Here is a 14,560-nt window from a genome sequence, read left to right on the forward strand (position 1 = left end):
CACCCCCAGCCCACGCTATGGCATTTGACTACCTCTGGTTTTAAAACTCATCAGGAAAAACTAAAGGGACCTCAACATTGCCAGCTTGGGGGAGAGAAGGGATGTGATAAAGAAAGGAGGGAGAGGGGGGTATGATAGAAACGTTCAAATAGATCCGGGTTTCAACAAGGTGCAGGAGGAAAGCATATCCCAGGGACAGAGAAGTGACCCAACAAGAGGCCACGATCGGAGGCTGGAGTGTGGGAGGCGCAGGGGAAATGTGAAGAAGAAGTTTGTTACGGAAAGGGTGGTGGATTCATTGAAGAGCCTCCCAGCATAGATGGTCAAGGATAATACAGTAAGGTGTTTCATAACTTCTTGGGACAGGCACAAGGGGATATTAACTATAAAAGAAAAGCAAGGATCTAATTGGGTCTGAAGTTTCACAGCAGAGAGGAAATTGGCAGACAGAGGGCAAAGGGGGATTTAGTTCTTATTTACAGTCTGTTTTAATAAAAAAGGGTGGAGGGTAAGGAGAAATATCGCAGTCACTGCTTCCCCCTCCTTAAAGGAACAGCGTCCGTGTGTTAGTGAGGCCACATTTGTATATTGCTAGGTAAGACTGTACCTATATATTTCCTACAGTATGTGCTTCTGTCTTATTCAGCCCCCTCCTGTGCTCCCACGGAGGTTGTACCCTATTCACGTCACATATCCTGCTATCTGCTCTGTTCTCCCACCATGCTATCTCATCTATATTGATTTTCTTCACCATTGCACAGATTAAGTAACGCCCTCCGTATCAAGCAGAAACAGTCGGCATATTCAATAAGAGAAATGCGGCCAAAAGGGGCATATAAATGACATATTTAAACCATACCTGCCAAGCTTAAAGTATTCCCTTGCAGGAAGACTCTCCCCTTTCACTCAAACTTAAGGGGTGTTGGGAAGAGGGAATGGGCGCAGGGAAGGGGTTTGCCGTAGAGGAGATATGTAAGTGCAGTTAGAAACAGCTTTGAGTAATAACATGCATTTCACCCCCAAAATGTATCCAGACTGTTTCAGTGGCAATGGTGCATTAGGGATTTAATTATAACCTCATGGTTAGATCAATACATACAGTATATATCCTGTCCTGTTTGCTCCTTCTCACAGACTCACCTCTTTTCTCTGTCACTGTCCCCTAAGTTACTGCGCAATGTGACTGTCCCTTTGCTGTGGCTCTCTTATACTACTTCTCAAGGTGACTATCCACTGTCTGTCTCCTCTGCACCTTCTTACAGAGACTGTTTATTGTCTCTGCCGCACTATGCTGCCTTTCACTGAGACTGTCCCTCTACTCTGTCCCCCGACTCCTTCTACGTGTCACTACCATTCTTTCCTATCACTGTCCTCTGCCTCACTTCCTCCGTCTCCATCCCTCGTTCTCCCTCTCACCAGAAGCCGGATATGGATGACGCCACAGCTTCCTATTGGCCTGCGCGATACGGGACATTTAAGCCGCCATTTCATTAGGCACACAAGTTCCCTAGCTGCAGGGATACCAGCACCCATTACGGAGGTATCTCAGGAAGCAAGGGGTCCCCGGAGCTGGAATTAACACAATTCAGCTCCAGGGACTACCTGCTTCAACCCTAGAACAACAACAACAACAACAACAACAAAGTGTTGTAGTGAAGGGTATTTTGCTTCTTTAATTGTGATATGAGTATGACACGGTCTCAACTGCTATCCGCAAACATTCCCACAAAGCAAATTGGTATAATCAGAAGCAGAACTACAAGTCCCAGAATCATAAGCTACTGAGTAAGGGGACGAGAACAGATCTCTTGATCTAGATCTAGACAAGTTTTAGCTCTTCGCCCTGTAATGTATTGTTCTCTAGTGCAGAATTATATGAGCAGAAGAGCAGAGGAATCTCAGCTCTGTGTCCTTGACAATGAATGTCAAACGCAAAGCAAATTAAGTAGCTAGCACACGCTTTAGGCTTGCATTGTTACACTGAATATTTATGAAATTGGTGAAGTTGGTAAAGGTGATCTCCAATTAAAGGTTCTGCTGACAGCAGATTTCCGGGGCTCTAACCAGCGGAGGTGCAACTTTCATTAGTCATGTTGTGGCATTACAAACCAGCGAGTCAATTACTGGACCGTGTCATTTTGTTAAACCTTGTCATCCCTGAATTTAATAATATGCAATGGGAGATGCATGGATAAAGAGACACAGACAGGACTGTACAGTCGCACAAGGGACACAGTGATCAATGTGTGCCCGGTCTGCATTGAATTGATCTTCTCCTTGCTAGGAAAGAGTTTAGCCCCAATTCAAATGAATGGAACATAACTGTTGCTGAGCAAGGGGAACACAGCTTTATATATTGAGTAAGGGTGTTGAGAGTCTCTCCATGGAAGGGAGTCCAACTCATTGGAAGGCAGCCTTACATTAGGACAGCAGTGTCGCTCACTGGAAGGCCGTCTCCCTCACTGGAAGGCAGTCTCCCTCACTGGAAGGCAGTCTCCCTCACTGGAAGGCAGTCTCCCTCAGTGGGAAGATGCCTCACTCTCTTTACAGCGTGTTGAATAATGTCCAAACTGCCTTAAAAAAAAGTAGTTATACTATGCCTGACTTTAAGATATTTTAAACCTATTGGGGCAAGTCACTTGGGATCTCATGTTATAGAGGCTTATATATTATTCATGCTAATAAAACAGAGAGAGAAAGCCTTCTAAAAATAGGGCTTTTTCCATTAAAATGCTATTTTGGGTCCAGAAACCTTAAACCTTACTGATTTCGGTCCTTGGAGGTTGAGATCCCTGGCTATACGATAATGCATAAAAGTTTTGGTACTCTGTACCCCTAACTACCATCACAATCCAACCACTAAATGCAGGGGGTGACAGCATACTGACGTTGACGTCAGTGCGTCGCGGGCGATTGGTCCAGCGACGTCACTGCCCTGCCTCCCACCACCTCCCCCCGCATCCCTATCGCGCCCGCTGGCTCGCCTGTATGTGCATGGAATCGCACAGCTTCAGGAGGCGAGCCTCAGCGTCAGCGCGGTGCAGCACGGCTCCCCCCTTCTACGGCCCGGGCCTTACATGTGTAGCTTGGACAGCAAGCAGCGCACTTTAGATGTTATTTAAACGGTTGAATCCTATCATTTTCAAGGCTGCTAGCCCACAAGAAGCTAAATAGGTATTTAGGTACTGTATATAAAAAATGTACACAGCAGTTACTCACTGCCGTGCAATTCAAAATCACAGCTATTGTAGCAGGTGCCAATTTGGGATACGGCCAAATCTGCATTGTTTTCAGAGCCTTTTGTATGAAGATGCAGAGTTAAACCTGTTCATTGTTAGCTTATAAAGGTGATTTCTTTCAATACTCAGTCAGTAGGGTAGGTTACTCACAAACGCATGGTGTTCAGTCTCAAAGACGAATTCATTTACATTTGTGAATTTCCAAGCAAGAAGAATGAGCTGTTTTTTGGATGGTTAAATATTTAATCAAAAGCCTGATATAAAAGGTATATATATTTAATTTTGAGTTTGTGGTGTACATGGTAAAACAGTGCAGACACACAATACTGTATCTCTGGGCTTAGTATAATTGTATGGTAGAGGACCTGATAAATGTGTATGAAACAACATTTAGATTAAAAAAAATAATACCCAAATGTATCGGCATTTTAGTGTTAACTTCTTGAGTTATTTCTCTTTTCTACTCCTGCATTGGCCTCTCTTTCCTCTTTTAACCTTCAACCTTCTCTATTCGCTCCGGTCTCTCTTCAGAACACACTCTCTCTCTCTTCTGCACCTGTCTCGCCTCTGTTTTTTTCTGCTCCTAAAGGAACTGAAGGCCCAGTAAAACATTGGTGGCACTATCTTCCAGCAGTTATCGGAGGCTGTTTTGAAGAGTTTGACAAACTCAATGTAGCTTCTCAGAAGATAAAATTACCGTGTTGTTTGTGAAAGAGATTTTGATGGCTCAGACACCCACTGAGAATGTTTGTCAGTGCTGGGCGCCTGACATTCGGAGCACTTTTGGCAGGCTATAGTCAAATCCTCTGCTTTCAATGATCCATCACTATTGTTACTGCGAGAGGTATAATAGGCACCTTTCAGCTTAAATCACGGGTTCCTCCTTAACCGCTCTTTGTCAGTCTGCAAAATCAGGTGCTGAAACTCTCTGTGTTTCAGAAAACTCTGCTGCTCCTCGTGTTTCTAGAATTAAACCAAACTAGGAGAGGGGATTTATTTATAACCGCAGTACATGGATGCCACTGCCATTAACCCTTCCAGTGCCAGAATGGATTTGCGATGTGTTGCCGGGACTTCTGGCACTGAAAGGGTCAAAAAAAAAAGGGAAAAGTGAGGAAAGTTATCTTAACCTATTCTGCTGCGCTGCAATACCACGCAAGCCCGTCCGGCAGCAAAAGAGTTACATTCTGAAACAACCACTTAGCGGAAATGGCAGTGAATGACGGTATATAACGGATCTCGGGATCTTGCACATTGATGTTTAATGCTTGCTAAAAAAAATTGGGCAAAGATTGATATTTTTGTGACATTTCTAGAAGGGGAAAAGAAATACGACAAATTTCACCGGATTCGCCAACTTAAGCGTAACATGTGCACATCTCTAAATAATGTCGCTCTCTATTGCATCGCTCTCTCTAGCAATCTCCCCGTTTCTCTATCTTCATCGTATCTAAATATAGTTAGATACATAGGATGCATATATTAACTCCTCTGCTGCCAGAGGGGTCTGCAACACAATACGAAACAAGAGGTTAGCAGAGAAAAAGGTGTTCAATCTTGGATTGCACCGTAACATCCTTGGAAAATCTATCCACATTCTGCACGGACCTAAAAACATTTCTACCACTGATAAGCGTGAACATGGCAACCTTGTTTTCTTGGGTCTGTCTATTACTCCTGAAACTCCATTGCTAATCACTCAGTGACGGGCTTGTAGGAACAGTTTGGGGGGTTTGGGTGCTGTACATACAAACTCAGTAAGATACATACATTACTATAATGTTAAAATGGATCAACCCAGGGACTGCTGCAGCAACCCCCCTGGCCGTACCCCTAGTTCCAGCCCCCGTGCTCGGTGACTGACTCTCTGTCATTTTTAATTCTTGGCTTCCTCCCCTCTCAGCGTTAAATGGTTGCAAACTGGCCGATGACCTCAGCCTACCCCTGCTTCCATCACGCGTGATCAGTGGAGTGTGAAGAAGACGAAGAGAATGCCCCATTTTCCAGGCTTGACTGGGCAATAAAGGCGTGATTTATCTGGTACACCTGCATGGTGTGTTGACTGCGCAGGCAGCTGTCTTACTGACACTGTGTCTTCTGGGTAACACAAAGAGAGCGGCACACGGTATATTCAAAGAGACTATGAAAAAAAATGAAGACTTAAAAAGGGCAGTTTCAGCTTCAGCCCCATCATCTTTTTGAAGGATTTCTTCACCCTAATGTACAATATGGCAGCTGGATTTTAGTTCACTTCTTTAGTTTTCTCTCTGCTCCGATTTCTGTTTAAACCTCGTCATTTATTCATAAAAAATTAGACCCAACATTAAAGTAGCTGTAAAGCACCTGGTGACATAGTGCGACTTTAAATAACCTTATCTGAGAAGATTCCGATTAGACAGGTTCACTGATAATACCCTTTTATGGGAGTAATGCTCTATACTCCCATGTGGCCGCTTTCGAGTGAAAACCCTAGTTGACTTCAATGAGGATTTTCATCAGAAAATAGCCTGAACAGCAGCATCGGACTACATAGAATAAGGCATTGAGTATGTATGGAAAACAGCTCAGTGCTGCCTTGTGGGATGGAGCAAGTGAAATTAAAAAGCAGAGGTTGCCATGTGAATTGGGTTGCCAGGTGACTTCTCAAAAATTACTGGACACAATAGTGAAAGGTGCAATGCGCTCGAGTCACACACACCCCTCTCTGGGCTCCATGCTGTTTCCTCCCTGGCCCCACTCCCAGGCTCCTGACACCTCCTCCTGATTGGCTGCTGCTGGCTAATTCAGCCAATCAGGATGGAGGAAGCTGCCCATCCCCCTAGCAACAGCCCTGCTCTCTCCCTGCTTGGGGAAATCCCGCAGCCCCCCATGTCAGTCAGGTCACTATGTCCAGAGAGGTAATACATGTCCAGTATTACCTCTAATTTTTAACTGGACAGAGTGTCCAAATACAGGACAGTCTGTTTCAATACTGGACACCTAGCAACCCTACATGATGTGAACTCTCTACTACAGACAAATAAAAACGTCAATACAATCAAAAACAGCTACAAAAAAACCCCAGTAAAAATAAGGTTGATAATCTTCTTTAACTCTTTGAGTGCCAGAGGGGCCGCAGGGTCAGAATGCCACGGCCCCTCCGGCACACTGATCACGTGACTGCGTCGAGAAGCCGTCACGTGGTCGCTTCCATCACTGATGATGGAACGGACGGAGAGAAATAATCCCCCTAGGGCTCCCTATTAATTCACATCGCATCTTAGCACAGGGCGTGATCTGCCATAATGCCACCTGAGTGCCAGACCCCTTGACGTAGTAGCTACATCAAAGGGTTGAAGAGCATCACATTGAGCTCACTTTCAAGATACGTCATATTTGGGAGGAACAGGTAGAAAGAATTGCAATATGCTGCCTGATGTGACCAAGCATTCAATTGCACTTATTCCCTCACCTGCTATCTCTGTAAGTCTTGCAACATGCCACGTAGATTGTAACCTCTCAAGGCAGGGATTTCCTTTCCACTTGGCTGATTTAGCATGTTGCACTTATTGTATTATAATTCCCTGTACTGTATCGTCTCTTTTGTAAAGCGCTGAGTACATACATACATGAACCCGGTTCAAATCCCAGTGTCAGTACTAACTGTGACCATGGGCAAGTCACTTTTATCTACCTGTGCCTAAGGAACCACAATTAGACATGTGTTACTTGTGTCTGCTATGCATACGCTGGCAGCGCTTTAAAAAAAAAGAAAAAGCAAAACATGAATTTATTATTAAAGGTGCAACCCCTTCGTGCACTTTTTATTGTATTTTTAGATGTTTAGACGTCTTGTAAAAAAGCTCAGTTAAGAGCAGAAACGTTGATCAGTTTTTTTCATGACATATTGCACATTTTGTTTAAGTCCTGGGGCGCCTGCTTTTTTCCTTAGTATACTACTGCTTGCTGTGGTTTGCACCCAGGCAGTTTACTATTTTGTGGAGTTCTGCAATAGCTTTGTATATATAGATAAAAGTGACTTGCGCGTGGTCACAAGGAGTACGGATTTGAACACACACATACACCAAAATATATAGCTGTGAACCTGCTAATGCCAGCAACTGATGTTCTTTAATCACTGCACGATGGGTATCACTAAACCATATATGCACGTGTCTCAGAGGAAGGTGAGCAAAGGCTTCATCAACCCAGTGCAGGTTTATAGCCCTCACAATGGTCTTGTGCTGTTAAATACACTGCAGCTCAATCAGTGTCCCTTGATCTCCTATTATACCTATAAAACTTTCAATTTTCGCCTCTCCTTCTCTCCCACTGCCTGCTCCTCCTCCCACATTTTTGCTGTCAGCCCCAATCTGCGGCTGCTGTCTCTCAATGGATAGGCTGGTAATTCGAAAGTCTCAGTTGATCACAGCTCCCGCAGAACAATCAGTAATGTATGTTAACAACCGCGTTCTGTAGTCATCCATCTTCATACAAAGAGGCCCTTTCAGTGGAGTGCTGTGCTGCCCAGCCAGCGCTAGGAAGGCTCTGTCTTTCCCCTGATTAATAAGAGCTTGTGCAAGCAGCAGCGGAGGCTGAAAGGGTTAGATAAATGGGGAATGGGCCATCATGTTGCCCAAGCCAGGAAGTTTGGGAAATAAAAAGTACGGCTGCCTAATTAGCTCGTTCTTCCTCTCTCCGGCTCTCTATGGAGACAAAACCGATGCAGTAAACAACAGCCGATAAAACAGACTAATGAGAAGCAAGGTACGGTGTGTCCAAGCCATAGAGCAGCCTGGGATAAACAGGGCTGAGTGTCTGTTTGAAGTGCAGAGGTCCAGCCGCTGTACTGGACCTGGATACCCGCAGATACGGTGTAGATTGTGAGCTGCTCCTGTAATGTTTGCTATCTGCTGCTACCATCTCTATCTGTGTATCTCTCTGCTCATTTCACAGGTGAGATACATCCGTGTTGTCACAGTGTCTCGCACCACTTAACACAGCGAGGTGACAAGAGCCATTGTGATGGTGGGAAGCCTAAGCAAACATTGAACTTGGCTGCAATTCTCACGGGGGATTTAGCGAACATAGAAACAGCGAAAATTGATGGCAGATAAGGATCACTTGACTTTTTCCATAATTATCATACCCCTGTGTCTATGCCAAGTGGTTCTGAATTATTGTATTATAAACCCCCAGCTCTGCTTAGTAGCTGCTCCATGGATCAACTACTCCATCCTTTTATGTCCAAATACATTGTTTCATTCTGACTTTATCTATTGTCTCTCATTGCCTATCTGTCTATTTATCTACCTATTTACCTATACACAAAACTATCCCTCCATTTATCTATTTACCCATCTACCTATTTATCATCTTTCTGTCAATCAATCTATCAACCTGTTTGTATGTCTATCGATATATCTATCTGTTTTTCTGTCTATCGATCTATCTGTCTAGTTTCTATTTATCCATCTGTCTATCTATCAATCTATCTACCTGTTTATCTACCTATCGATATTCCTATCTGTTTGCCTGTCTATCGATTCATCTGTCTACAGTATCTATTTATCTATCTGTCTACAGCAGGGGTGTGCAAATGTTTTGCCTTGCGCCCCCCTGCCTGCGCCCCCCTTTCCTTGTCTGAAATGTCAAATGACGCCGCAGAGTCATGTGACGTCACGCGATTGCCATGGCAACGTGGCATCAAATGACGCCTTGGGGTCATGTGACGTCACATGACCCCGCGGCGTCATTTGATGCCACGTTGCCATGGCGACGTGTCGCCGAAGCCGACTGAGTCAGGATAATTGAAGTTGCACGATCCCCCCGCATTTAATTTAAATGCCTTGGGGGAAAGCGCGGGGCCTCTGCAACCGCCGCGCTCCCCCCTTGTTTGAGCACCACTTGTCTACAATATCTATTTAGCTCGTATTCCTTTCCGTACTGGTCAACTCTCTCTATTTTTGAAGGACACATCTTAGCACTGCCTCTCTCATAAAATATTTCTCAATCGCATGTAAGCCAGCAGAATATTCAGTGAACTCTCACCCTCCCCAATCACAGAGGCAGGACATTAAGTTACCCCTCTCCCTGTGACTGTCTCTCTCAGCCGCTGTCAACATCTCTCCTTTTCAAAGCAGCTCTCTGAAAGTCTTTCTGAAATGTTAATGTCTGCAGCTCACTAACAGAAAATGTGCCACTGGCTAAATTGTGGAGCTTTCTTATTTTTGAAACATTAAAAAAAGAAGAAAAGAAAAAAAGAACAAACCAACACAAAGCTCTCTTTATATGGAGATGTGTGACAGGGACAAATTTGTTTCCATAAGTCCCCAAGCCCTAATGCCGTCTCCCTTTATACGATTAAAAGCCCATTAAATAACTCAGAAAATTGAAGCTTCAAAGTTGACCAATCAAACCATGATTAGCAGAGGCGCTCGTTACCATGGAAACCGGTTTTAGTAACATTAATGACAGCTCTTGCGAAAGCAAAGGACGTCGCATACAATAAAATTACTCTTTTTTTATTATTATTATTGGGGAAAAACAATTTAGAATTTTTGCCCTGACAGCCTATTTTACTCTCGGATCTGAACCACCAATCAGATCGCCTTTGAAACAGCAGGGATAATTTCCGACGGGTTATTTTATGTCAGATGGAGAATAATGTCTGAGTGCAGCTTAATGAGGCCCTTATTAACCCTTTGCTGCAGCCAGCAACACATAACCCTTCTTAACAGAACAGGGGCTAATACAAGTTTCAGTATGTCAACAAAAGTGAGATTTTAGCAAATGCTTATATTAACGACTCTATAACTACAACAGACAAGCTTATATAATGAAAATAATCAGTTTGGCAATTGATGTACGAATCAGTGGGAGGTTATAACATTTCCCTTAAAGAAGATATTCCCTTTTACAGCTGAAGAGGATTTTTGAGTTCAGGAAGAGGGAGTCGGAGAGTGACACGGTGGCAGATGGCTGTGGTATACTGATAAACCTAAAATACGTTTGAACAGTATAACATTATGGACATTTCACTCCAAAATGCATCAACCATGCACAAATTAGAGATATCAGTTGTCATTACTTACACACTGGTAAAGAAGGATGTAGGTACTGGTCCATGCATATCTACAGAGGTACAAGGAGCGGTAGCTGCCCCTCTCCTGAATATACTGCTGCCTCTTATGTCCCATCCCATCTGGCTGTATTGTAATCAACCTGCCCTTGCTCATAAAGTGTCCCTGCTGGTATCCTCTTCAATGGCAGAAGGAGCCAGCCACCTACTGCAAGCTAATGGACTAGAAGCTTACATGCTGTGAATGATTATTCTTTATTGTTGGTCTTCTTATATTTGTCGGTAAAAACAAACCATTAGCAACATCTCAGAGATATAAAACATGAAATGCTTGGAATAGGTTTAGTGTTTGGTACAGAGCTGACAAAGTAGCACGGTGATGATATGAGACCCGTTTTCTGTCTCATCTTTGATCCCCAAGCAACAAGCCACCCCAAGTAAGGAACCCTAGAAAAGCCACTAAGTCCATGAATAAAACTTCTAAATTATGTGATCTACACAGTTCTGTAGAATAGCCCAGATTGGTCAGAAAAAACTATAGAAATTACACATTAGTTGCTGAAATACCCAACATTGTTTTCTTTCAAACAAAGTATCACCGATAACGTTTAGAGTAGTCCTTTCTCTCCAGTGTATTGATAACCCCATCCCTGTGGAACCCTCCAGAAATGTGATAGCTTTATCCATGAACAACTGGATAGGATGCATTGATATCATTGTACGTTCAGTAACAGAAGACTCACTTACATGGTCAATAAGCTCCTTGACCAAACCGTTCCACTGGCCCTTCTCATCTTGGGATCCATATCTAGAGTCTTCCACCAGACGTATCTCATAGCTAAACCCTAGGATGCTGGACAGCTCCTTCAGGAGATCAATGCAAAATCCTTCAAAACGGTCATTGCCAAAAAGAGCCTTGTCCGATCTCCGAAACATCACATAAGGCTCTTCCTAGAAAGAACAGCAACAATAGAGTACCGTCAGTGTGTTTACACGTCTTTGAACAGGTCCCAAAATCTGCTCCATTCAGCACATTTTAACAACTTCTATATCCAATTCTGAGCTGAAATAATTGGGATAAATAAGTTCTGTCCACCTCTTAATTCTTTTTGCTGCCAGAGTGACCAGCAACACATGGGGTCCTAAAAAGGCATTTTGCCACTATTTGTTCCCCCTTTGTATTACTCTGCAATTTTGTCTTACAATTTTGATTATTTCTGTTGAATTGGTTGAAAGGTCATATTAACTGTAAATATGTGTATTATGCCGATCAATGTATAGCAGGAGCAAACAACTTACATGTGTATCTCAGGCACCAAAATTAGATTGTGAGTTCTATGGGGCAGGGACTCATCGTGCCTGCAGAATTCTATGTACAGCACTGTGTACATTTGCAGTGCTAATGCTATATATAGGATGACATTTATATGACTGTATAACCTAATTCTTCTTGCATTTGCAAAAAAAATGCAAATGTACAGTTATCAGCAACCCAGCAGCTTTTCAAAACCATAAAATACTATTAATTTTCGGCAGGGTCCATAGCAGTGAACATTAAAATGTTTCTTCGCCTTGTCATGTATATGGAAGTCTAAAGTGTTTCCTGGGTGTGATTCCTAACCCCTCAAAGGTTTTTTTTTTTTTTCCACAGGCAATTTCACAATTTATTACTGAAAAAGGACAGCCGTTCAATTTGAAAGCTCCCTCTACTTTGTAAATCGATTCCTCCGCCAAAGTGCCCTTGATATTGAATACTCAGAGCTGTGAAATTGCGGAGGGAGAGTGGTATTTGATGCCTGGGTCATATTTCTCTCCCCAAACAAGTCATTTCAATATTAACAACAGGATGGGTGGAAAAATAGGAAATCAGCCATCTAGAAATTCACCCTGTAGCTTTTCCATATGATTAAACCCCCCGTTGAAATAAGGGCATCCTTTTTCCAGGATATGATGAATATTTTAAACACAACCAAATGGGACATCTTCAGGCCAGATATGGATGTAATTAGAGCAGATGGCTGAAGAAGCCAAATCATGGCGGCATTTCATTTGACAAAAGGATGTGAAAAGCATAGTCACCAACTTAAAAAAAATAATAATAATAGTCACTGAAGGGAGACTTTACTCTGCAGATTGAAAATGTATTTGCAGAGGGAAAGGGGAAGATACACAGGTACAGTGCAATGTCAATCTTACTGGGCCCGTCAACAGATTTTAAAGAGCCAGGACAGAATATTGACCCAGCCCCCACTGTTTTTTCTCTTGAAGTGTATATATATATAGTAATACTAACCCGGGAGGGAATACATACTTTTTCTCTCCCTTTTTCTTCATATAACGCTGAATTATTTATTATGGATGAGAATATGAATTTGTTTTTCAGTGCTTAGGGTTTCCGACATCTTTTTCCCTACAAAAATAGCACTATTGTCTGCTGTGCTCCCCTTCTGTCTCTGTTCCCTCTGCTCCACCACACGGACTGTCCCCCTCTCCTCTGTCACCCCCTTGCTCTTGACCTGTAGGGAACCCTGTGGTCAGAAGGGAATTCCCCTCTCCTGAAGGTTTTCTTACCAGCACGGTAGTGACGACGAGTGATCGGTTTGTCAGGGATTCAGTGACATTGGGCCCTCGTCCTTTTGAGACTTCTGTGATGTTCAAGCCGTCCACAGGGTTCCAAGTCCCCACCTGAGACACAACGGAGAAAAAAAATCAAACTGTGGGTTCGGATTCCCGCTTTGAAGGATTGCAACCTCCTTTGTTCGGTGGAAGCTTCCATCTCACTTACGGGATCCACTAATTGGTAGCAGCAAGGGTTAATGTTATTGTATTGGCAGCTTTATGCAGCACGTCACACAGGGTTAAGAAGGAGGGGCTCAGCGGTCGTGTCACTGCCTTGGAAGTGGGTGAGCGTGGTTTGCATTCCAGTGTCAATTCTTTGTGACCTTGAGAAAGTCCTTTTATCTCTGTGCCTCTGACACCAAACTTAGATTGTAAGCTCTATGGGGGAGACTCGCTGTGCCTGCAAAATTCTATGTGCAGCGTTACATACCGTGTTGACACCATGTAATAAAAAATATATATTATTAAGAAATGGTTCATTTATCTGAATTAAGGGAAAGAAAGATGGAAATTTAAAAGGATGTGTGTAGGTAAACTGACCTTAAAGGGACAATCCCACTTAGCTCACAAAAACTAAAACCAATTTAGCAATGTTACTGCCTTCTTATGTCGCTGGTGTCATTGCAAATTGAAGTCACTTGTCCCTTTTTAGCAGGGATCCTAAAAGCACAATGTATGTCAAGAAAGTCTTTCCTCTATCTGTTTCCTCCCTAAATGATCAGAAGTGCAACGTGTGTTAAACTGGAAGGTTGCAGTGCATTGAGATCCATCGCTCCTCCCTCTGAGCTTCTGCTTCTTCTGGAATGGCACAAACCTGTCTATTATTTCCTATGCAGCAAAAGGCAGACAGGGGCCTGCAATGTATTACAAATCAATAACCCCTGGACTTAAGGGGTTAACATGTATGTTTTATTTATTTATTTTTCATTCACTAACAATAATGCTTTTGAGTGGTTAATTGCTATATGGAGATCATTGTGTATGCTATGTATAGTACATACCCCCTGCTTATTCCTGACACATCTGCTGCTATACTGGCGTCGAAAGGGTTAAAAGAGAGGCTGCGTGGGAGCTGATCCAGTCTTTATTCCAGGATTATCTATTGACTGGCGGCTTCAGTCTACAAATCCCTGTCACGGACACTGTAAAAGCACTGTTTACTCGGCAAACAGATTCAAACACAAGCTGAGGAGCGTGGAGAATGTGCAGTCCCGCTATACTCACTGACACTCAATGTGACAGCGAGTGAAGCAGGGGGCTCTTATAAATGCAGGGAAAGGGAAGGGGGAGGGTCTAAAGCAGGAGTGGCCAACTCCAGTCCTCAAGGGCCACCAACAGGTCAGGTTTTAAGGATATCTCTGCTTCAGCACAGATGACTCAATCAGTGGCTGGTTGAGACACCTTTGCCGAAGAAGGGATATCCTTAACACCTAACCTGTAGTTGGCCATTGAGAACTGGAGTTGGCTACTCCTGGTCTAGAGCAACCAAGGGCGCTTTATTCTCTCCACAATAGGCACTCTTGCCAATTATGTAACCGCAACGATTACTCCAAAACTGCTCTCTATTCAGTGCAGAGCTGGGGAAAAGAGAAGCTCCAGTGATAACTTCTTCAGCATACAGGCCATAATATGCGAGAGTTAT

General features: G+C 43.3%; 1 protein-coding gene across 1 annotated transcript in view; it reads right to left on the reverse strand.

The window, feature by feature from the left end:
- Positions 1-14,560, reverse strand: part of GRIK3 (glutamate ionotropic receptor kainate type subunit 3) — a 314,294-nt gene that overhangs the window by 48,962 nt on the left and 250,772 nt on the right. Inside the window, exons 9-10 of the mRNA XM_075604732.1 lie at positions 12,871-12,984; positions 11,047-11,250 (exon numbers count right to left, since the gene is read on the reverse strand). Coding sequence (XP_075460847.1) covers positions 11,047-11,250; positions 12,871-12,984 — 318 coding nt within the window. The remainder of the gene's footprint in view (positions 1-11,046; positions 11,251-12,870; positions 12,985-14,560) is intronic.

Source organism: Ascaphus truei, chromosome 6, assembly GCF_040206685.1.
Source record: "Ascaphus truei isolate aAscTru1 chromosome 6, aAscTru1.hap1, whole genome shotgun sequence".
Taxonomy (NCBI): Eukaryota; Metazoa; Chordata; class Amphibia; order Anura; family Ascaphidae; genus Ascaphus; species Ascaphus truei.